This window comes from Ambystoma mexicanum, chromosome 4p (genome assembly GCF_040938575.1).
Source record: "Ambystoma mexicanum isolate Mex_15411 chromosome 4p, UKY_AmexF1_1, whole genome shotgun sequence".
In the NCBI taxonomy this organism is placed as follows: domain Eukaryota; kingdom Metazoa; phylum Chordata; class Amphibia; order Caudata; family Ambystomatidae; genus Ambystoma; species Ambystoma mexicanum.
In genome coordinates, this window is record NC_090927.1 from 450,976,542 (window position 1) to 451,002,527 (window position 25,986).

The 25,986-nt window shown below is 46.3% G+C and overlaps 1 protein-coding gene across 2 annotated transcripts in view; it reads left to right on the forward strand.

The window, feature by feature from the left end:
* Window positions 1-25,986, forward strand: part of CIMIP5 (ciliary microtubule inner protein 5) — a 224,023-nt gene that overhangs the window by 144,057 nt on the left and 53,980 nt on the right. Inside the window, exon 2 of one of the 2 annotated variants that reach the window (XM_069605968.1) lies at window positions 19,948-20,106. In XM_069605968.1, the coding sequence (XP_069462069.1) occupies window positions 19,948-20,106 (159 nt within the window). Of the gene's footprint in view, window positions 1-19,307; window positions 20,107-25,986 lie in introns of those variants that run through there. The other variant, XM_069605967.1, reaches the window with a different exon arrangement.

The window sequence follows — 25,986 nt, forward strand, 5'->3', positions numbered from 1 at the left end:
GAAATGGCTCAAAAAAACATGGCTTTATGAGTTAGAGTATAAAGCCAAAGTGTCCAGGGGTGTGCCGTACCTTTAAAGCTGTAACTGCTGGGCTCCGTAAAATCCGTGTGCTGTATCGAGCTGGTACAGCTCGAGACTGATGTTCTACAGAAAAAAGGCCCATCGCCTATAAAAAGGAGCGAGCAACGCGCTCACACTAGTTGAGGCGGCGGCGGCGTCGGCGTGACGCAGCTGGCTCCAGGGAAACGCCTCGAGCATTCGGAGCCAGCAAAAGAAGCCCAAACGCCTCTCGACAGAGTGGCAGAGCGCGCTTGGGTTACGAAGGATCGGGCGCTGAAGCCCGATCTCATGTGGCAGAGACTCGATGGGAGGGGGGAGGGGGAGGGAAAGAAAGGGAGGGAGGGGGGGTCGGGAGTGCAAAGAAGGGGGGAGGGGGGCGGGAAATAAATAATAATAATAGAGGGCAACTATTGGCACCAGAAGGACTAAAGAAAAAGGGGGGGTGGGGGGGAAAGGTGGGACTATGTGGCAGGGGGGGTTAGAATGGGGGGGGTGGGGAGAGGGGACAAAAGACCGGATGGGATGGTCAAGATTGCTCCTGAGCCCTGGGCAGTATGAGGAGGGTATGCCTCATAGGACTCATGGTATGTCTAGAGGAGTAAGATTAGAAACAAAGGAGCACTATTGCTGTGCGTGAGATAGGTGATTCAGGACAACACTGCGACTCTGCGACTTTGTAGCTAACATAAGATCTGCACTTGACACCACTTTAGAAATACTAGCCCCACTGAAACCCTCCAAAAAAAAAAGGATAAAAACGCTCCCTATACTCCATTCTCAGTTGAAATTACTGAGGCCCGTTCTAAAAAACGCAAAATGGAACGACAATGGCACAAACAACCATCCGAGTCCAGTCTGTATGCCTATAAGCAGGCGCTTTTACAGTATAAATCCCTTATTCGTTCAACGAAAGAATTGCATCTTAACTCTAGGATCTCTAAAGCCAAATCTAGCTCCAAAGAGCTCTTTGTCATTCTTCAGGAGCTCAAAGGTTGTACTACCATGTCAATGCCCTCGGCAGACAGTACTTGGTGTCAAAACATCCATAACAGCTTCACCAAAAAAACTCTAACTCATCAAAACAATATTATTTCTCAGGTCAAATTATTGACTAATACCTCCTCCATTTTTGATAACATGGATTCACCTAATGATTCTCATGTTTTCACCTTCAAACCCGTTTCTACAGCCGAAGTTATCGACATCGTCATAAAACTCAAACCCACTTCCTGTAGGGGAGATGTTTTTCCGGCCTCCTTATTTAAAGATCATATTCATACCCTTGCCCCATGGGTTACTACCTTTGTTAACAGATCCTTCAGTGAATCATATGTCCCCGAAAGCATAAAAGAAGCATGGGTCACTCCTTTGCTTAAGAAGGAAAATCTGGATCCTGCAGAGGCAGGAAACTATCGCCGAATCACTAATGTTCCCTTTTTGCTGAAAATCATAGATAAAATCGCTTACTGTCAATACCAAACTTTTGTCGAGGAACATGATATTCTAGCCTCTCAACAATCTGGGTTTCGCCCCAATCATGGGACCGAGACTGCACTGCTAGATTTAAAATCCTACATTGCTGGCCTTATTGACAAAGGGCATACCGCCCTGTTACTATTATTAGACCTATCCGCTGCGTTCGATTTAGTCGATCATCAACTACTGGCGGATAGACTAATCACAATTGGCAAATGTTCCCCTGAAGCCTCTGCCTGGTTCAAATCTTTTTTGGGACCACGGAACATGAGAGTTACTAAGGATAATGCTCACTCCATGGCATCCCTACTATTATGTGGTGTTCCACAGGGCTCATGTCTTTCGCCTCTTCTCTTTAACATCTACTCTCGTCTTCTCTGCGCTCTTTTGTCAGCCCTAGGCATTTATTTTGCCAATTATGCGGACGACACGCAGGTTGTTATTAAACTCACTGGTGAGTATCAAAAAGATGTTGAGCACATCAACTCAATCTTCACTGAAATCCAGAAGTGGATGGCTCTAAACTCACTGGCCCTCAACAATGCAAAAACAGAACTGTTGATTTTAGGTACCCAGAAAAATCTGAAGAAACTTGACACAAAATATGACAACTTTCTGATTGGCCAACATACAATCCCTGTATCTCAGTCCGTAAAGACCTTAGGAGTTTACTTTGACCCGCAGCTATCTTTCACCCGTCAGGCCAATTATCTCAAATCCTCGTGTCATTATTATATTCAACTTTTATGGCAGATCCGTCCTTATCTGTCTATAGAGAACCTTGCTGTGATTGCAGCCGCCATTGTAAACTGCAAGCTCGATTATTGTAACAGTCTAATGATCGGTGCCTCCCAGGCCAACATCAAAACCTTGCAGATCATACAAAACAACGCAGCACGCGCAGTAATGGGCCTTAAGCGCAATATGCACGTCTCTGACGCCAGGCGTAGCCTTCATTGGCTCCCTGTGAAACAGCGCTTACACCACAAAGGCCTTACCACTGTGTTTAAATGCCTTCATGGCCAAGCTCCATCCTATCTCACTACCAGGATCAAAAAGAAACCTGTCACCCGTTTCTTGCGCTCAAGTAGCAACACCGTCTTGGTTCAGCCCCCATCTATCTTGAAAAGATTTGGGGATATTAGCTTTGACTCTTGGGCTCCAGCTCTCTGGAATGCTCTCCCTAAATACCTCTCTAATAGTGAGTCTCTGCCTATCTTCAAAAAGAAATTGAAGACCTTCCTGTTTGATAAAGGATAGGTCCATTTCTGTCTTCTTAGCGTAGCTCTCTCGGTACTTGAAATCAGTTCTCCGTTATCTTCTTCCTCTTTCTGCTGGTCTTTATGAGGTTTAGATTTCACCAGTTTTCATGTCTTTTCGTTCTCCTTGTCTGATATTGTTTTCTGTTGTTTTTGTCCCTTTCCTCCTATTGTGAGCGCCCTGAGGCCTATGGGTTGGTGGCGCAATACAAAAAAAAAAAACAAACAAACAAACAAACACTGCTAGTTTGTGCCACTGGATTTGTTCATTCAGACCTTCTGAATAGGTCTTGAGTCTATAAATCCACATCTGTTCTCTTTTGAAAAGTATATTGTGGTAGTTGCCGCCTCTACGGGGCGGTGTGACTTTTTCAATGATGGTCCATTTGAATTGGTCCGCAGTATGTCCTTTAGATGTAAAGTGAGTCACCAGTGGTGCAGTGAGTTTGTTCGTTCTTATGCATGATTTGTGTTCGGTCATGCGGGTACGAACTGGCCTAATGGTCATTCCAATGTATCTCAGGTTGCATGGGCAAGTGATCATATAAATGATGCCCTTGGTGTTGCAGTTGGTGAATGTGTTCTGTGTCCATGGTGTTTTCCAACCTATTTCTATCTGCGTGGTTCTAGAGGTCTGAGCGCACATGGAGCAATTACCACAGGGTGCATGGCCTTTGATGGATGGGGTATTCCAAAGGGTCCCCTGCGTGAGGGCATCCCTGGGTGGACCCGGTGTAAGGGTTTTAACAACCTTGTCTCTCACGTTGCACCGTCTCTTGAGGGCAAACCGTGGGACAGGGATGGTAGATTCGCCTGTATTGAGAATGGGCCAAAGTCTTTTAACTTCCCGCTTAATTTTATTCAGCAGAGGTGAGAAACTGAATACTGCTGTGAAAGTGTTGGACTCACGTGGTTTAGTATGTTGTTGTAAGGTAATAGAACGTGGAATGTTCCTAGCTCTTTTACAGGTGTCCTTAATAATCCTCCTGGGGTAACCTCTCTCGGCCAGTTGTATTTGCAGTTGTTTAGATTGTCTGGTGTAGTCCGGAGTCTGTGTACACAGCCTCCGATAACGTAAGAACTGTCCAAAGGGGAGATTGTCTCTGAGTGCCTTGGGGTGGTAGCTTGAGTAACAGAGCAGGGCGTTTCTGTCTGTAGATTTTTTGTAGACGCTCGAGTGAAGGTTCCCACTAACTGCTGAGATGGCAAGATCAAGGAAGTGGGTTTTGGATCTATGTCTCTCCAACGTGAACTTGAGGTGTGGATTGAGGGAATTGAGCCAGATGTGGAAGGCCTCTATCTCGTGTTCTAAGCCTCTAAATATCACAAAAATGTCATCGATATATCGCCGCCATATAATTAGGTGTGCGAGATACGGATTAGTCTCTGGATAGATGTGTTGGCGTTCGAATGAATCAACATATAGATTGGCGAGGCTGGGGGCGAAGGTTGCCCCCATCGCAGTTCCTGAGATCTGTTGGTAAAATGTGTCTTCAAAGAGAAAAAAGTTCTTGGTCAATGCTATTTCTGCGAGAGATAAGATAAAATTAGGCGGGACTCCATGGAGGTCCATACCTGAGTGTAACAACCTGCTGAGCATGTGCAGTGTTTCCTGCTGCGGTATCCGGGTGTAGAGGGATTCTATATCAATGGTGACTAGCCATTCTGTTTCTGGATCGTATGTGATGGTATCTAAAAGAATCAGCATATTTGTGGAGTCTTTCACATAGCTAGTCATTTTTGGGACTTGATCTTTGATAAAGAAATCCACATATTGTGAAAGGGGTTCCAGAACAGAGCTAATTCCTGAAACAATGGGACGGCCTGGTGGGGGAGTAAGCCCTTTATGAATTTTTGGAAGAGCATACATGGCAGGGATCCGGGGGTGGGGGGGGGACAGAAAAGCAGCTTCCCGAGCGCTAATGTGTCCCTCAGCTTCTGCCTCATAGATGATAGGTGCTATCAGAGCCTGCAAACATGGAGTGGGGTCTCTCGGTAGAATACAGCTATGAAAGACCAATCTTTCCTGAATTTGAGATTATCTACGTATGATGAGGCCATTAGGTGCAGCATGGGCTTTTCTGTCCCCCCCCCACCCCTGGATCCCTGCCATGTATGCTCTTCCAAAAATTCATAAAGCGCTTACTCCCCCACCAGGCCGTCCCATTGTTTCAGGAATTAGCTCTGTTCTGGAACCCCTTTCACAATATGTGGATTTCTTTATCAAAGATCAAGTCCCAAAAATGACTAGCTATGTGAAAGACTCCACAAATATGCTGATTCTTTTAGATACCATCACATACGATCCAGAAACAGAATGACTAGTCACCATTGATATAGAATCCCTCTACACCCGGATACCGCAGCAGGAAACACTGCACATGCTCAGCAGGTTGTTACACTCAGGTATGGACCTCCATGGAGTCCCGCCTAATTTTATCTTATCTCTCGCAGAAATAGCATTGACCAAGAACTTTTTTCTCTTTGAAGACACATTTTACCAACAGATCTCAGGAACTGCGATGGGGGCAACCTTCGCCCCCAGCCTCGCCAATCTATATGTTGATTCATTCGAACGCCAACACATCTATCCAGAGACTAATCCGTATCTCGCACACCTAATTATATGGCGGCGATATATCGATGACATTTTTGTGATATTTCGAGGCTTAGAACACGAGATAGAGGCCTTCCACATCTGGCTCAATTCCCTCAATCCACACCTCAAGTTCACGTTGGAGAGACATACATCCAAAACCCACTTCCTTGATCTTGCCATCTCAGCAGTTAGTGGGAACCTTCACTCGAGCGTCTACAAAAAATCTACAGACAGAAACGCCCTGCTCTGTTACTCAAGCTACCACCCCAAGGCACTCAGAGACAATCTCCCCTTTGGACAGTTCTTACGTTATCGGAGGCTGTGTACACAGACTCCGGACTACACCAGACAATCTAAACAACTGCAAATACAACTGGCCGAGAGAGGTTACCCCAGGAGGATTATTAAGGACACCTGTAAGAGAGCTAGGAACATTCCATGTTCTATTACCTTACAACAACATACTAAATCACGTGAGTCCAACACTTTCACAGCAGTATTCAGTTTCTCACCTCTGCTGAATAAAATTAAGCGGGAAGTTAAAAGACTTTGGCCCATTCTCAATACAGGCGAATCTACCATCCCTGTCCCACGGTTTGCCCTCAAGAGACGGTGCAACGTGAGAGACAAGGTTGTTAAAACCCTTACACCGGGTCCACCCAGGGATGCCCTCACGCAGGGGACCCTTTGGAATACCCCATCCATCAAAGGCCATGCACCCTGTGGTAATTGCTCCATGTGCGCTCAGACCTCTAGAACCACGCAGATAGAAATAGGTTGGAAAACACCATGGACACAGAACACATTCACCAACTGCAACACCAAGGGCGTCATTTATATGATCACTTGCCCATGCAACCTGAGATACATTGGAATGACCATTAGGCCAGTTCGTATCCGCATGACCGAACACAAATCATGCATAAGAACGAACAAACTCACTGCACCACATTGACTCACTTTACATCTAAAGGACATACTGCGGACCAATTCAAATGGACCATCATTGAAAAAGTCACACCGCCCCGTAGAGGCGGCAACTACCACAATATACTTTTCAAAAGAGAACAGATGTGGATTTATAGACTCAAGACCTATTCAGAAGGTCTGAATGAACAAATCCAGTGGCACGAACTAGCAGTGTTGTCCTGAATCACCTATCTCACGCACAGCAATAGTGCTCCTTTGTTTCTAACCTTACTCCTCTAGACATACCATGAGTCCTATGAGGCATACCCTCCTCATACTGCCCAGGGCTCAGGAGCAATCTTGACCATCCCATCCGGTCTTTTGTCCCCTCTCCCCACCCCCCCCCCTTCTAACCCCCCCCTGCCACATAGTCCCACCTTTCCCCCCCCCCCGCCCCCCTTTTTCTTTAGTCCTTCTGGTGCCAATAGTTGCCCTCTATTATTATTATTTATTTTTTCCTCTCCCCCCCTCCCCCCTTCTTTGCACTCCCGACCCCCCCTCCCTCCCTTTCTTTCCCTCCCCCTCCCCCCTCCCATCGAGTCTCTGCCACATGAGATCAGGCTTCAGCGCCCGATCCTTCGTAACCCAAGCGCGCTCTGCCACTCTGTCGAGAGGCGTTTGGGCTTCTTTTGCTGGCTCCGAACGCTCGAGGCGTTTCCCTGGAGCCAGCTGCATCACGCCGCCGCCGCCGCCTCAACTAGTGCGAGCGCGTTGCTCGCTCCTTTTTATAGGCGATGGGCCTTTTTTCTGTAGAACGTCAGTCTTGAGCTGTACCAGCTCAATACAGCACACGGATTTTACAGAGCCCAGCAGTTACAGCTTTAAAGGTACGGCACACCCCTAGACACTTTGGCTTTATACTCTAACTCATAAAGCCATGTTTTTTTGAGCCATTTCCACCCACACTTTGTGGTCTTCTTGTTTTCCTTCAGGCACATTATCACCCGATTGTGCAGGTTTTTGTTCCTTCCTCACCAGCATGATGCTGTAAACAAACCAGTGTCATCCCTCGCCTCCCAGACAGACCTTATGCCTAGAGGTTTTTGGTGAAGAGGTAGGTTCAGCCCCCTCCATTTTACTTGCACCATTTTGGGATAGCTCCCCCCTTTTTTGTGGACCACACAGAGGCTCACGACCTTCCTACTCTGTAGTGCACTAATTCCCACACTAGCACACTCGCTGCCCCTCACTACCTAGGCAGCAGCTCATCTATCACCTGGAGAGACTCGTTTTTTCACGGCCCACCTCCCCCTCACCTCCTTGTCCCCGTATTCCTTCACACTTGGCGTTGAGACCCTACACAGGTGTCCAGGCACCTCCACCATTCCTGTAAACTTCTGACCGCTGTAGTTCTGTTGCTTAGACATGCTCTACTCTACGCCTGTATGTCTGCACACTATTGGTGCTTGTTTTTCATCATTGTTTGATTGCCCTTCTCTTTCTTTCCCCCTCCCTTCTGTCTCCCTACAGAAGACACCAGCATCCCCTTGTTCAGCATCTACCTGAACATTTGGCAAACTTGTTTGCATTTCAAGTCACGGTCCTGAAGAAGATGGTTTGAATCTCCCATGCCATCGAAACCGGTCGACCTTTTTCGGTCATGAGGGCTCTCATGACCTACCCGTGATCTCTTTCACACCAACTTAAGAGACTGTATTCTTTAAAAAATTACTTACTGTAGCACACTCACCTTCACAGAGCGAGCTACACCTTTTTACAAGAGCCATTTGTTAGCCCTACAGCCCTTAGGCTGGGTTTGTTTTTTTTTTTGCACCCTCTAGTGGTGTCTCCAGCAGTACTGTTTCACACTCCAACCACAAAGACCTACGGGAATCATTAAAGCTATACATTCTGGATGGAATATAAGCAGTTGACCCGTTTCGCAGGTTGTATCCATACATTTTAGCAGCCTCAAGATCTAATATACAATTTTGTTGCACGCTGCCTAACCTGCTGAAGTCTACCACTTTTTAGATGTCCCTGTTGGACTACTCGTGTCTGTTTTCAGACACCGCCACCAGTATAGAAGGTTGAGGGACAGTACTCTCCTCTATATCTTTTTAGTAGGCGATACATCACGCGTAACCCAGGGAAAGGCACCCCGTCAGGGTCAGGGTGTTCTTCCTTAGGGCTAGGTACGCCGAGTCAGGTGGCCCTCCTTTTCATGTAATTGAGTGTGAGCACTACAACTCACTTATTTGTTTGGCATACATCTGATGCACCTTGAATACCATTTTTCCTACAAAACCGTTGTTAAAGGTACAAATAATCCAGAATAATCTGAGATTAGCTGTCTCAGAGACAGCAAAAGCGCTCAAGCATGGATACAGATGACCAATGGGAAGCAAGTATATAAGTACACCAACAATAGCATAGAGAGTGGATGACGATTTGAAGATACCAGGAAAGTGTCTGTATCCAGACAGACTGAGATTAGAAGTGGACATGGTTTTCAAACAGTGTTGCCATTGGATAGCAAAGAAACAGGTGGCTGTGGTGTATAATATATCAATGATGCTTACTATCATTATAGAGGAAGCAACACTATCTATAGCCAGGGAAACCATGAGTGAGTCTTTTTTAAAGATCATAACCTGAGAACGAAATCACTCTGAAGGGCTGACAATTTCGAAAGGTTTAGGGACTTGCAATTTTGACAGGTGAAGGAATACAAGATTAAATGAGATACCCAGGATCACACATTGATTATGAGGTGAAGATGGGATTCATACCCACAATTTCTGCTCTTTATCAATTTATTTTCTAGTTTTTACCTTGAACTAAAATAATCCCATTTTACAGAACTGACTTGGATAATATGAAAATCACATAACCCAATATAAACATTTTTAAAAAAACAAAACGTTATAGAAACATGTTATTCAAAATTGGAATTATTCTAGCTTCATTGTCTCCATCATCAAGGAAAGTATATAAATACCAGCATACTAATGGATGTGATCTTAGATTTCAGATAGGTTTCTCTTTTGTATTGTAAAGCTTTAAATACACCCCAAACACAGGCTTGTGCAATGGTATTTAAAAACGTGCAGAAAAACCTTTAAATTGTACAAAAAAGCAAACCGTTGTAGCTGTCACATAAGCAGACCTTAAAATATGCTGGTAAGAAGCCTGCAATATCTGGTCTGCTATCTTCTGTCTAGAACTCCTTCCACTCAAATGGCCTACATGATAGGAAAGATCAGATAATTGCCAAACAATGCCACCAGTATTTGAGAAGAAAAGCTTTTCATAGAAGGCAGGGCAGTCCTGTCAGTGATATAAGATTTGTCCAGGATCACTGTATTGTCTGCTGGCAAAGCCAGGATCCAAGCATGAACACTTTGTTCCACAGTGTGGAATTTAGATACATAAACACCTCTAACACATTGTTGTCATCATTGGAGGTGCCTGCCTAGGTTTTACAACTCCCCATCTAAACAAACCAATTTCTAGACCATCACCATACTGATGCTATGTTAGTTTCTATAGCAACCGCTATCTAATTCAGGTATATTGGTGATGACAACACCTGGAGTGCAATAGAACAAAGTACACATACATGCAAGCTTAACAACTTCATACATTGGAAACGCTGAGTCGGCCTAGCTGGAATTTGGTATTGTAATCTTGCATGTGAAAGCATATCTCTGCAATGACTGCTTAACATACTGAGCTATCCTCTGAACCATCGGGACACTCAAATGTATCAATATGTATTTCAACTTTGGCTATTGCACATGATCAATATTATCCCCACAGAAAGGTGAGAATGCTACAGGCGTTGTGCCACGCAAACTATGGTTACCACAGTGAACATAGCATTACAGGATGAAAAGATCAGAACAAAATGTACTTATCAACAAGAGACAGCAAATAGATTTAGCTTTAGCAGCACACCATAGAAAATCCTGATGTGTGATACTTAATTTTGATGACTTTGGAAACAGATTTTTTTTTAGTAAGGCTCTTTCGTGGGGGCCCCCTCCAAGGTGGGGGCCCGGGGAAAGTGCCCCTTTTGCCCTGCCATAAAGAAGCCTCTGCCTGTTACACCAACTGAGAAGACAACTGCATGGATGTGTACTATCTCAATTTAAGAGGCCGAAACGCAGTGCGTCGACAACATCTTTGCTTATCCAGGTGACAGTTAACAAGCACTTTCCAGATACGGTGCTGAGTTATTTTCAAGGAAAAGAGTGACTATGAACTCTATAGAACACACCCAAGGAGTGTTATTCCCACATTTAACAGCAATACGGGGTCTGAATACCAGGTTTTACCCTTGAAACATTCCCTATAAGACACCGCTCTGATATGGGAAGCTCATTAGATCGAATAGAACTTCCTTTTGAATTGGACATTAGCACAATATGCTTGGTAAAACCAAGAACTAACCCAGTATGAATGATTTTTGAGTTGTGTATATTGATTTGTTTTTACTGATGTATAAATAACAATATGTTTTGTTTAGATATTGATAGGATGTTTTTTCTGAATAAAATGTGTTAAAACTAATTGGTCTACGGGAGTTAAGTAGAGAGATTAACCCCCCAGGGGTAGTCTGTGGGATCTTTTTGACGAATAACAGTCAGTAGGATAACAGGAGCAGGAGGTAGTTGATGGTTCATATTTTCATATATAGAAGTACCTTTTATAACACCTTCCCCTCGTACACAAATAATTAGTAAGTACAATCTTTTGTTTACATGACTTTGAAGTCACACAGCAATGTCTGCCTAACGAGAATGCTTAAATGCAACATTGCTTTATACAGGGACCACTCCGGTGGTGATAGTGCGTGGTATAAACATCCTTTAACATAACATACCTCCCTGAGCTGCTGCTTCATTCATCCATGTCGTCCTTAAAGAAAGTCATTAGAATACAAGGAAATTGTCTGCGGTAATTTGGGGCTTGGCACCAGTCCACTGGCTTGGTGATAGAGGCTGGGCAGGGGATCCTGTGAGAGTGGAAATGTACAGCTGTGCTGCTTAGCAACTCTTGCAGGGACTCATGGAGATGTGACTAAACTTGGACAGGACTTCTCTTCCATACCCACAAGGTGCCCAAATAAAAGTTGCAGTATGTTCTAGATCTTGGGAGCCGCCTGTGGCCATGGTGACTGTGATGAATTTCTATCTGGCAAGGGTGTGAAAGACCTGGCTTTATTGATTTTTATTATAAAAATAAAATGATGCAGGTAATTGCATCTCTGAAAGGGAAATCTGTTAATCAGATTCTCCTTTCATACGTTTCATGCCAAAAGCATAGTGTGTACGTCTTCCCTGCTGCATCGGTATCCAGATTCGCGGCACCTGCTCTGACAGTGGCACAGAGCAGGTTCAGAGGTCACAGGGGTCTTGTTGACAGCTGCAGTGACATCCAAGTCTCTGCAGTGCAGGGGCTGCATTTAAGATGTGTACCCTGTTCCAAAACCTGCATAACTCTGAAGAATCTGTCCTGGTGGTACACAAAACTGTTATAATAAGCTATACCTGAGCTAGGGTATGGTGGCCAGCATCTTTCAGGGTTATCCCAGCCATGATAAATTGATATTTTACCTGAGTCAGCCCTGTTGACCCAAGCTGTAGAAGGGTTATGTGTATTCCCCCAGACAGGCTAGCGACTCTGCCCTACTGGCAGGAGGTTAGCCTGGTAGGATTGCCCATCTTTGTTCCGTTGTAAGAGCAGGTCAAGTCCTTCTCCCAGGGAGAGCCACTCCACTGGACACTGGCCTGGGAACAGGACTAAAGGAACAAACCCATTCACAAATCCACAGATAAGCAGGCCTCACACCAGTGGGCTGCATTTCTAAGGCCTTTGTTCTTAGAGAGAAGGGGGAAGGGTTAGAGTAGTCAGAGGAACTCCGTTCAAGGGAAGAAAACTTCCACCATTTTGAATCTCTCTGCCTCTCATTCTCTTTCCTGTCCCCTCCACTTCCTCTGTCAAAGCACTTTGGGTGTGACATCAGAAGGGCAAAGCCTGATCACTCCAAGAGCAGGGATTGGACCCCATCTTTAGTCCAGTCACCTGGAGACGTTTCCCTATAAAAGAAGGGGTCTCCCTCCACTTCTTTAAATCATCTGTGGATCATCACTTGAGAAGATTTTGTTGTACCCTGCTGGGAGAGCAGTCCTTTCCAGATTCCTCCAGTTGTGAGGAGAAGGCAGGTGTACCAATACAGGTGAGAGCTGTGTCCCCTAACCATCCCCAGGAGCCATTGGACCGCGTCTCTGCCAGCTACAGCAGTATCCATGACCTCACTGTGTCTAAGGATCTCTAAAGTTGTGTGCCAGCCTCCCCTGTGTTTGGGTGCATGATAAAAGGACTGATCTTGTACATGAGCTCCTGGATTGGTACTGACAGCACCCCAAAAGCCAAGGCAGCCAGGATGCTAATGTTTTTTTCCATTGACCTGCTTGGAATGTGTTGCAAGAACTGTTCAACACATTTGAACCAGCAGGACCGTCCGTTGCTGCCTTTTACTCTATCCGGATCTTCGCACAGTGTCAAGCTCTGGTTCGGTGCTGCTGAACCACCAAGAACTGCAACGAATGTACTATTGATTGATTGCCCTGATGGCCCATTTTCTGGACCTAGAGACTGGTTAGGTCTCTTTGAACCCTTTTTGCTCACATACACATATCTTTTTCAAGAACATTGTTGCTTTTGCTTGTCTTTCACCCCTGATTCATTACCCAGAGTTCTACATCTACTATCTTTGCTTATTCTGTGTTCCTTCCACAGAGGTGTGTTTTGTTTAGTGTTTTTCTAGCTATTATTGGGAATAATACCATTAATATGGCCCCAGAACTGCGACTGCCGAAAATGCTGACCCCCTTACCACCACCTATATATGTGGGAGACGGGGTATGGTATATAATGCAAGTAGAGGAGGGTGTGGGGGGGTCTCGCCCTGCAAAATATATGTGGTGTAAAAGGGTCAAAATAAAGTAAGTCCCAATTTTCAAGGTCGCAGTAATGGGGGTTGCAGTAATTACATAGATTCTTATTATTGTATATGGTGTGTTTAATTAAAGTGTATATCTTTTTTATAGAATTTGTTTGGACTTTCCTTTATTTTGGACTGTAATACTTCGCTGTTTGGGTTGCTACTGAACCACATTCACACCCCTCTTGAGAGTATAGCCTTCCCTCGGCCTACGTTACCACCAAAGGTGAAGGAGGTATATCTCTTGACTGTGCCTTTTTTACCTTTATGATTGTGTTGACTCTTGGTTTGTAGAAGTGTACGGGCTGAGTGGGCGTTTTAACCTCTAATTACCCTCGTACTTCTGCAGATGTCAATTTGTCACAGTGTACAGGTAAGCTGCCTCGGTAAAATGTACTATCCACCAGATACAGCATCAGGGCCTTTCAATTGAAATGAGCCTGGAGCCTCAAAAGGTCCCCAAGCTGCCGCACCCATGCTGGGGGATTTGCTATGAAGCAAATATTCTTTCACTCATTATAATCAATGTGCGCTTTGCAACGCGCAACTAACAGACTGCCTTTGCTTGTTCCATGAGGCCACACACTCTCTCCTGGCCTTGCAGTATCCAGCAGCGCCCTAGTCATTATCATGTTGCCGTTTCACTCTGGGTTTACACTATATTAGCCCTTTGCTGATACAGAAAGCTAAAAAGCCTTTTAAAGTTGTAATTCAGGGTTTCAACTCCCCGCTGGCTGCCTTTCATTGTTCTGTCTTTCAGAGGCCAAAATACCTGTTCTGGTAATAGTCTGCTTCTACTCACCCCTCCCGGCATTGCTTTCTCACAGAATGAACCTACAAGGTGGAGATTATGGTATGCACATATTCCCTAAGGAGGCATCAGTCTTCTCAAAGGCTGTGTCACGTGTATGGTGTACTTGCAGGTCAAGGACTGACTGACCCTTTAAAAGCTGTTAACGTATCACACGTTTTAGCTCTTTGGTGTGCGGCGCCGAGAGAGTAATGGTCCTGCTAGCAGCAGTGATGAAGGATGCAGCATTTGTGTTGCGAGGAAACGTGGCATCACGGTTGAGTGCAGTTGGTTGTTGGTGCCTGAGTGATGCGGCGTACTTTGTGCATGCTGTGAAGTGCACTAGTGTTTTGGCGCTGCTCCATGCATGGTGTGCCTGAAAACGCACAGGCAGCGGATAATCAAAGGGTATTTCTGCAAATACGATTCTGCAAGTGGTAAGCCTGGTCTTCTATTATACGCATGACCGAAGAAGAGCAGAGTTCTTGCTAGTCCCTGTGTGTACACCCCCCTATTTTAGACCCTTGGCAACCAAATATTCACGGACTGGCGCCCATGGCTGCAGAGACAGTTATAAGAGTCTGCATATCAGTTTAGCAACTAGATGGGCCCTACTGTACTTTGAAAATGCACTAAAAAGATGTTGTCAATTTTGAATAAACGAAGCCCGGAACATTTTGGTAATCACAGCATTACCACGTTTCCAAATATGCAAATGTTTCCAGTAATAATTGCAACACGTGTGTGATGCTGGGCCAGCCCCCAGCAGTATTGCCTCCAGCCGCCCCGCTCTTACAGCTTCCCTCTCTTCTTCCTGTACAGTTCGACAGTATGCTGCAGCTGCCTCGTGCAAGGTGTGCATGGCATCAGGAGAATCACATGGTTTCTAGTGGGTCCAGTCCTCTCAGGTGGACTATACACGCAGAGCGGAGGGGAGGATAGCTCAGGGGCAAGGGGCAACGTGCTCGCCTTGGAGGCAAGACGATGCGGAGCACCCAAGGTTCGACCCTTGGGACCGCGCTTAGAAACCTCTGGGTTAAGCGCGTTATAAGTAACCTATCATATCAGTAACAGCTACAGAATGCACCAGTAGACATCAACAACCAGGAAATACCATGCTGTAACTAGAACCAGTTGCAATAGCCTCATCAGCAGTTCGGTACAAGTCCAACATGCATTGGCAAAGCCAATAGTTTTCGTGTTTACTGCTGTTCTTTGCATTTTGCATTTGTGAGCACCAGGGTGCAAGGAGGAGAGTGCAAAGTTTCAAAGGAGGATAAGGAGCGCAAGAGAATGAGAAGGAAGGAGAATAGAGCAAGGGTGGAAACAATAGCGGGTGACACCGATGATGAGCCTTTTTGGGTGTGTGGTGGTAGACGGGGTAGAGTTTTTGGGTGGGTGAGGGCAGAAAGGGTAGGGATTGGGTGGGTGGGGATAGAGATGGAGGGGATAGTGTGAGGGGGTGAGGGTAGGTTGAGTAGTGGTGGGTGGGTGGCGTTAGAGAGAGTGGGGGTGGGTGGTTGATGGTAGTTGGCTGGGGGCAAAAAACATAAAAAACAAAGCCTCCTTGGGAGAACTTGTCAATAGCAGGCCAAAATAGCCCAAACAAAACCCAACCACCACACGTAATGGGGGTGGAGTGGGTGGGTAGGGGTAGAGAGAGTGGGGTTGGGGTAGGTGGGTGTATGTAGAAAGGCAGCCATATGAAGACAAAAAAACAGATCTGCCATCAAAAATAGCCCAAATATAGGCCCACCGTTCACTGCAAAATAGCCCAATATTAAAACACTGCACAGCTGGGACATGGAAAGTCGGATAACCCTACTTGCTTCTTACAAAGCTGCTGAGTGGAGCAGATATTGTTAGGGAACTTCTGATTGGGTAGTACGGTAGAGGAATTTGGAAAAATAGATTTTAGTGATTTTGCCATTTCATGCCATGGCATTGCCTGTAGCTATGCCAACCAGATATTCTCAGTCCAGAACCCACATTGCCTCCTCTTTCTTCTGTAACAATGGTTTCAGCAATTATATAAATCACAAACTGGTTGCAGGAAGAAATTGCAGTTGGGGGTTTCCACATTGATCATGTTCGCAAGGACGCGGTACTGCGGTCCTGAGCTTTGCTTTTATTTTGGTCAATTGAAATGAAAAGACTAGATTTTCCAGAATCCAACTAATGGAGCTACAACCTATGAAAGGGGCATGGAGTTACCAACTAACCATAATGCCTGACAAGCCTTTGCAAAAGGGGAAAGGCCATATGCAATTCAGGCGTGGTCCCACCCCTAAAGGGGCAATCCAGCATGAAGTGCTTGGTCACATCCTTTCTGCACAAGACCACAAGCATCCCCAGACATGTTTCTTTTTTTTAAACTTTTTTTTGTTGTTGAACTTTTGAACATTCTCCACATCACCCCTTAAAACCATCTCAGTCCTCTGAGATTTTGAAAAAATCCAATTTGAATTCAAAAACATGCAAAAAGACAATTAAACAATATCAAATTAAAAGTGTTTTAGAAGAAAAACTTGAGAAAATAAATGGTTTAAACAATGCACACCAGGATTAAGTTGTGAGATTGGTCCATTTGTTTTGTTGCCAAGAAGTGTTTGCTTGTTCTACTCCTCTTTTCTTGACCTCAACACAAAAATATGTGTACAAATGGCACATCGCCAACTGCACACATTCCTCTGGGGGTATCTCTTTATGTTGCAAATCAGGAGGCATCTCGCCTTCCATAAATCCAGCTTAAGCCAGTAAGATAGCTCAGCGGGTTGAGCGCTTGCTGCTGTGAATTGAATGTGATCTGCAGGTCGCAGGTTCGAATCCCGGCAAGGCCAACTCAGCCTTTCATCCTTCCAAGGTCGATACATGAGTACCAATTTCAGTTGGGTGATATTGTATGTAAATATGTGCTCTGTAAAGTGCTTTGGATTAAGGCACTATATAAATAACACATCATTATCATTAATGGAGGTAATGATTTTGTATAGTTGTTAGGAGCACCAGGAACCATGGGTTGCCGTGCCTCCCATCTCTGATTTAAAGTGCACTAGCAGCCAGTTGGTAGAAACTTAAAGAGGCCCGTGCTCGTGGTGCCTGCTGTATGTATCAAGAGAAGTCGGTTTTTAGTTTCTACTACTTCGGCGTGTGTGCTGTTTTGTATACAAAGGTACCCTCCTTTGTTTCCAGTTCAGGTGCATGAAGAATATAGGTCCACAAGGACCTTGGTTACATTTTCTGATTTTATTCTTGTGAAATCCTCAATTGATGGAGTAACAAGTGGTGCCGACACGTGTTTTGACCTTACTGGTCTTTTTCTAGGCTACCAATTTAATTTTTGGGGTACATGACAATAGATACGATCTTATAATAGAGTTGTGCATAGTGCATGGTGAGTGTAAGCGCCCCGTGTGGAGTTTCCCAACCATTATAATCATTATTCAACCACATCATTTGAGTGTTGGGCCATTCCAAGTGAGGTGACATGGTGTCCGATATTGCATTGTGTTATAACGAAGTTTACAAACTATTTTTAAATCGAATCATCATATATTAAAGTTACATTTTTGCATATACATGTAAATGTGGCATCATAAATTTGGAAAAAAACGAGATTTTTGAAAAAAAGGAAAGGGGGGGAGAAAAGATTTGTGCGAGACTGTTAGTATTGTCCTAGAGATGCATAGGTTGCAGGTTGGCGGTGTGTTCATGGGCAAGACTCACCTAGTTGGTGAGATGCAAGGGTTTAAGTTCATCTTTATCTTCTATCGGACGAAGGCAGAGACGTTCTACAAACAAGAGGTAAAATGCCCCTCAAAGCACGGCAACCACCGACTTTTAAAGCAATGCAACCACATGTTAACTCAACAGATAATCTTGTTAACGCCATGCATAGCAATAGACCCTTCTCCATTCCCCCTATGGATTCACTCGGGGTGATTATGGCAAAACAAAAGAGGTGATGGCTGGAAGGTTTAGAACTAATCTTAACCTCTGGCATTGCTCTGGGCAACCACCCACACCTTCTTTATTTGCATGCCAAGCCATTACAAAAGGGGAAACACCATATGCAAATCAGGCTTGGTACTACGAAAAAGAGGTTAAGATTAATTCTAAACCTTCCAGCCAACACCTCTGTTTTGCTTTGGTCACCCCAGTGGGACGGGTATGCCCAGATGTGGGTCCTGTGCCTGCTGGGCCTTGAGACCCAAGCTACCCCTCATTGATGAGACCCAACGAGCCGAAACATGTCTCAGAATGCTTGTGGTCTTGTGAAGAAAGGATGTGACCAAGCAGTTTGGGCTGGACCAAGCAATGCCGGAGGTTAAGGATAATTCCAAACCTCACCTCTTTTGTTTTGCTGTGTTAGAAAGTATGGCCTCTTTACATCCTTGCCAACCCTACAGATTTAGGCAGTAGGCTGCTGCTTTTGAAGCAGCCCTACCACCTACAGATTTCAGTGACAGCTCCTACTGCTTTTTACAGTGGCAAGTAATTTATGTGACTCTAAGGCAGGCTCCAGTAGAAAGCATGCAACACATTCATTAGCCTGTCTGTACAGTGGGCTGGTAGGTGATTAATTTGATTGGGCTCACACCAATCCACTGACCTGATGGCTACTTTTGCTGGGACAGCCCTTGGGTGAACCACCAGTGAAGGCAAGTGGCAGAGTGTAACACCATCACACAGCATCTGCCAACAATTTGGTGTTAAGTTACCATTCCGAATTATACATTTGTAACAGTTCAACATCTTTCCATGTTGTGCTGTTTGTATGTTTTGTATTTTCCTGTGATGTCATGGAATTATTATTTTCGAAACTTGAAAAGTCCTACATCTTTTTGGTCACAGAATGTTGGCAAGTATGTCTTTAGCTTGGAAATAAATCCGGAGAAGTTCCTCCAGCTTTGCACACACATCTTTAGGGGCCTGGGCGATCTAATGTCGAGTAAGGGTGGCTCCTTTTACACCGAGTTAAGTGTCATTGTAGAAGCAGAGCAAGATGTGCATTTAATTGCTTCGTTTCCCCCCAGAGGGTTCTAAGCGGACACTGTTGCCTTGGGTTTTGAATTTCCTGTTAGTTCTTGGAATGCTAATTGCCTTTGCGCTTTCTCTGGTCACGGCTTTGTAAACAGACGCCCATGACTCTCCTTCCTCTCAATATTCATGAGCAGCGGCATCAGGGCTAGTTTCCATTGGAGACTGTAAACAGACGCGGCGCGTTTCCCCACGGCCCGACCTCGCGGTGTTGACATGCCCGCCCAGATACACATCGGGCGGAAACACATCTAGTCCAGGCTGGGCAGTCATCTCCGCCTGGCAGGTGCTGCTGTCCTCCCAGGGTGCTTCCTGAGGCTGGGCAGTCATCTCCGCCTGGCAGGTGCTGCTGTCCTCCCAGGGCGCAGGTCCTGGCTGCTTCATGAGAGGACGACTCTGCCTGGGGGAGGGACCATGCCAGCTTTACTACTGCAACAAGTGTTTCATGGGCGTCGCAAGCAATGCCCTAAAGCTGGCACGGCTGTTTGAAGAGCGCAGGAACTCTGTTAGGGGTGGAGCTCTTTATTCTGCATTTCCCAAACATGTAGGAGAGTGTGAGGCAGGAAGGACGGCAGAATACTTGGACGCATAGACCCTGTAACCCTGGCCACAGAGGGGCTGAGCGCCTAGGGGGACAGGGCACTGCGGCTCAGGGGTAGCGCGCCCTTTCTGCCTCCCCGTCGCCGGTAGTGCAGTACACTATGGCGAGCAGGTCCGGCGGCTTCAGGAGGACCACCTCCGCAGGATACCGCCTGCCTGACCCAACTCCCAGAGTGGACTCAGTCTCCTATGCTTCTTTCAGCACTCTCCCCCGAGGACGAGAGGCGGCATCGCAGACCCAGCCCAGGGGCGCCCGGGCCCCGCCACAGAAGGACGAGGCGGCGCGGCGTGAGGACCAGGTACGCCAGGACCACACGTGGAGGGAGTTCGTAGAAGCCGAGCGGCGGGCCGGCCGGCGCTGGTGAGTCTCACTTTCATCCTTCTATTTGTTTATTTATTTTTTGCTTTTACGTTGATCTCTCTGTTTGCATGCATTTCTGTTACTATTGTGTTGCCTGTGCATGCTTTGCGTGGTGTGGCGTGCGATGCCATGGCAACAAGCTGTGTTACCCAATCTCTACACGACTCATTCAGTGATGAGATTCTGTCACTGGAGATGGTGAGGCCGGCACGACCACAACACCAGAACGTTTAAAATCAGCACGAGGCATATGGCCTGTCAAACGCGTTCCTTTATACATGTTGAGTGGGTAAGCGGGAACATACAACAGTGATGTTACCTTGCCGAAGTTCGGTTCTTATTATTGGGTACATTTCTTTTTTAGGCAATAATTGTGAGTGATTGGAAGGGTAGGGGGAGAGGAGACACTTCATTCTCACAGCAGTTCTTAAGTGTGTGGTGTCAGGCGTGAAGGAGAGAGTTAACTGCTTGTAACATTAACAGTGCTCTAGAATACTCTCATTAGAATGCGAAAATAAGTTAGACGCCCCTGCACAAGTAGGTTTGCTCCTCCTGCACAGCTTCAGACATTAGACCCTCTCCCAAATTCTGAAGGGTTAGCCGCCCCCTTCCGAAATGTTAGTCAAATTTCACATCTGCCGCGCAACGTGTTGTTATCCTTCCGAGATTAGTAAATTACTCATAAACTCGGTTACGCTTGTTCGTTTACTGCACAGTGAAAATGCCCACACGGTGGCAGCAATGTTATACAAAAGAATTACAGACTGCTGAACGTAGCAAACGGAGCCTGGTTCTCCCCTCTCAGCTGGAACATTCTGCCTCCAAGGCCCGAAAAGGAGCACAGTCCACTTCAAAACAGCATGGCGTGACTCTTGTGGAAGCACAGGTGGCATTGGGCTGCCTTACTAGCCTCAACCTAGTGGGATCAACTCCGCAAATGGCAAGACTAGGCTTGGTCGTACAACGTTCGAGGCACAAAGGATAAGTTTATTTGAGAACTAAAACAACGTTTGTATCCAGGGCCCCGTGCTTCCTTAGAATTTGGAGCATATTAGGGTAAATGTGGAGTTTAACAAGTACCTCAGTCTCCTGGCGAGGGAAAACTGTTCAATCAATGTGATGCTGGAGCCTGCTAAAGGCAACAAGGGTTCAAGCCTATCTTAACAGAGTAAAAGCCAAGAAAGACCTCACAGAAAATGGTGAAAAAAAGACTGGCCATTTTGACAAAGGGGTCACCCATGGGTGCTGTACTGCAGCTAAGTGTTTAGCCTGCGGTAAGAATGCACACTGGTAGTAAAAGGTAAACCACTGCCACCAGCCATTTAAAGTAGTAAGTGTAACATCAAATGTTACATAAGAAGAAAAAGATAAGGGGCTACTAGGTAAACACCCCTTGCCCCCAGCACTTCACATAAAATGGTGTGTGCTGGACCTACCTACAAAGAAAAAGTAAGATCAATTTCACCTTGCTATTTATTCTTGGGAACAGTAGTTCACCCAAGAAAAGGTATTTAAACCTTAAGGGAAATCCAAAGAACTTCTCGGTGACACTGCACTGAGGGTGTGCTGTGTGTCACTATACAAAGAGCAGATGCCTATGGATTTTGTTAGACTCCAAAAACAGTGAATACATAAAATCCTAATCGGTTGGGGGGTGGACAAATGAGGGAGTGAGAAAAAGGTTACAATTATAAATCCAGCAAAAGAGGCTCTCTAAGACCTTCGACTCCTTCACTCCAATATCAACTGACCAATTTCTCAAACTTCTCTCTGCCCGCAAGCCATCCGGCTCCCCACTAGACCCCTGCCCAGCCACAACCCTCAAAGAAATGTTCGCTTCTACCTGCACAGGAGAACACGCAAGAACCATCATAAATGACTCCCTCTCCTCGGAACTCTTTCCCGATGCGTTCAAAACCGCTCATGTCAAGCCTCTCCTAAAAAAACTTTCCTCGACCCTCTCGAGCCCAAAAACTACCGCCCCATCTCAAACACCAGGTTACTTGCTAAACTCATTGACCAAACCGCCTACTCCCAACTAAATGCCTTTGTCGAAGCCAACAATCTCCTAGACCGTGCGGTTTCAGACCCCGACACTGAACTGAAACTGTCCTATCTTCAATCTGGGATGACCGCTGCATTAATCCGTCTTGAACTATCCGCCGCCTTCGCCACAATCAACCACTCAATCCTCCTCGACCACCTCCACTCCCTGGGAATCCGTGGAACCGCTCTCAAATGGATAGCATCCTTCCTCAACAATAGGAAACAAATAACCCTACTCTCCCCCTATGCTTCCCACGCCCAACCAGTCAATACCGGAGTCCCACAAGGAGCATGCCTATCAGCCCTCCTGTTCAACCTCTATATGTCCACCCTCAAGAATAATCCGCTCGCACAATATCCTGTGCTACAACTACCCCAATGACACACAACTAATCCTAAAACTCCTTAATTCAAAACCCAACTCCCACCCCGACCTCGCTGCCTGCCTCCTTGACATAGATCATTGGATGACCACAAACCACCTCTTGCTAACGACCACAAACCACCTCTTGCTAAACCCCTCCGAAACCAAAATCATGGTATGTGGCAACTCCAAACTTCTTCCGCACCCCCTACCCTGGCCAACCACCATGGGTAATTCCCTGGCACCCTCAAACTCAGTAAAAAAACCTTGGATGCACCTTAGACTCAGACCTAACCCTCTCGCTCCAAGTCAACAACGTCTCTAAGTCCTGCCACTACCACCTCAAATCTCTTAGGTGCATTCTTCCATACCTCACCTTTCCCAACAGACTCTCTGCGGTCCAATCAATTGTTATGTCAAGACTGGACTATGCTAACCCCCTGTACCTCGGAGTCCATGTGTACCACCTGACTAAACTACAAGAGCATAAAATGCCGCAGCCAAACTTCTACTAGCCCTTGGCCCAAGAGATCACATCTCCCCAGCTCTCAAAACTCTGCACTAGCTTCCGGTTGCCCGAAGGGTGACCTTCAAAACCTTATTCATCTCTCACTGAGCAATGCATAAAACTGGACCTCAATATCTCCAGGACAAACTAAAAACCTACCATCCACCACACACTCTACGATCAAGCTCTGCCGGCCTCCTAGTGATACCAAAAACCAACTCAGTCAGGTTAGGTGGATCATCATTCTCAGCCCTTGCCCCCACTCTGTGGAACTCACTTCCACCCCACATCCACCTCACCGAGGACCTCATGTCTTTCCGCAAATTACTGAAAACGTGGCTCTTCCCCTAATATCGACTCTTAAACTCTAACATGATAACAGCAACAAAGACAGTAGCCCAAGATTGCTATATAAAAAAGAAAAGAATCCAGCACCGCGATCCGATCGAGAAAAATCAAAAACTAAAACTGCTACTGTCAATTAAAACGGAGAAACTGAACAGAACGAGGGAAATCGATGAATGGAATAAAGTGGATGAAAGAAATGAAGTTGATGAAAGGAATGAAGTTGATGAAAGGAATAAAGTTGTTGAAAGGAATGAAGTGGATGAAAGGAATGAAGTGGAAGAAAGGAAATAAGTGGATGAAATAAATTAAGTAGATGTGAGGAATGAAATAGATGCAGTAGGTGATATGGATGCTGCGGATGAACGGATGGAGTGGATGGAACAGATGGAGTGGATGCAACAGAAGGAATGGATGGAACAAATGGAGTGAATGGAACGGGTGGAGTGGATGGAACGGATGGAGTGGATGGAACTGATGGAGTGCGAGGAACGGACAGAGTGCACGGAAAGCACAGAACAGACAGAGTGCACAGACAAGATGGGGTGCACGGAACGGATGGGGTGCACGGAACGGACGGGGTGCACGGAACGGACAGGGTGCACGGAACGGACGAAACAGTTGGAGTTGATGGAACGGATGGAGTGAATGGAACGGATGGAGTCGATGGAACAAATGGAGCGGATGGAACGGAATGAGTGGATGGAGTGGATGGAACAGATGAAGTGGATGGGACGGATGGAACGGATGGAGTGGATCAAGTGGATGGAGGGGATGGAATGGATGGAACGGATGAAGCAGACGAGTGCATGAAATGGATAGAGTACATGAATTGATAGTTAGATAGAGTGCATGAGACGGATGGAGCATGTGCGACAGGTGGAGCGCGTGGGTCAGATGGAGCGCGTGGGTCGGATGGAGCGCGTCGGTTGGATGGAGCCTGTGGGTCGGATGGAGCACGTGAGTCGGATGGAGCGTGTGAGATGGATGGAGCGCGTGGGACGGATGGAGCATGTGGGACGGATGGAGCGCGTGCAATGGATGGGGCGCATGGGACACATGGAGCGCGTGGGACAGATGAAGCGCGTGGGATGGATGGAGTGCATGGGATGGATGGAGCGCGTGGGACGGATGGAACGCGTGAGACGGATGATGTGCGTGGGACGCATATGTAATGCGTGGGACAGATGAAGTGTGTGGGACAGATCAAGTGCGTGGGACGGATGAAGTGAGTGGGATGGATGAAGTGAGTGGGACGGATGAAGTGCGTGGGACGGATGAAGTGCGTGGGACAGATGAAGTGCATGGGATGGATGAAGTGCATGGGACGGATGAAGTGCGTGGATCAAATGGAGTGGCTGGGACAGATGAAGTGCGTGGGACGGATGAAGTGCGTGGGACGGATGAAGTGCGTGGGAAGGATGAAGTGCGTGGGAAGGATGAAGTGCGTGGGAAGGATGAAGTGCGTGGGAAGGATGAAGTGCGTGGGACGGATGAAGTATGTGGGACGGATGAAGTGCACTGAGACGGATGAAGCGTATGGAATGGGTGTAGTAGTTGGAACGGATGAAGTAGACAGATCAGGTGAAGTGAATAGATCAAATGGAGTGGCTGGAGCGGATGGAACGCATGGAGCGGATGGAACGCATGGAGCGAATAGAACGCATGGAACGGATAGAGTCAATCGAACGGACGTAACAAATGGAACGGACGGAACAGATGGAACGAATGAAACGGATGGAAGGGACGGAACGGGCGGAACTGACGGAGTGGATGGAACGGACGGAGTGGGTGGAACAGACAATGGAGTGCACAGAACGTAGGGAGTACATGAAACGGATGGAGTGCATTGAATGGATAGACTACATGGAATGAATAGAGTGCATGGAGTGGATAGAGTGCATGGAATGTATACAGTGCATGGAATGGATAGAGTGCATGGAATGAATAGAATGCTTGAAATGGATAGAGTGCATGGAACGAATAAAATGCATGGAATGGATGGACCGGATGCAGTGCATGAGTGGATGGAGTGGAAGCAACGAATGGAGTGCATGAAATGGATAGAGTGCATGGAATAATCGAATACATGGAATGGATGGACCGGATGGAGCGCAAGTACCGGATGGAGCGCATGTAGCAGATGGAGTGCGTGGGACGTACGGAGTGCGTATGATGGATGGAGTGGGTGGGACTGATGGACTGCGCGGGACGGATGGAGTTAAGATGTTCAGTAAGATCTCAAGCACCTTACTGAAAACCACCATATCTCATTACCACTCTTACTCTCTCCTATACACCACCACTCAAATAAAACACAGCGATACTATGACACATTGGGTATAGCTGTTCTCATACTAACTCCCGCCGCATACTCCTCATCATCCTAATTAAACACAGCTGGCTCAGGACACCCACTAGCCTATGCGTCTCCTCAGGCCTAACGCAGCCAGAAATCAGTCTGGGTATCAACCCACTAGAATGAACACATATTCCGGATCTCCCAACCACCACACCTACCGCTAAGAAGCAGCTATCATGCAAGTGCCACACCAGCTGCACACATATCCGGTGCACCCACGCACCTTATTGACTTGTGCTCTCTCTCTCTCTCTAC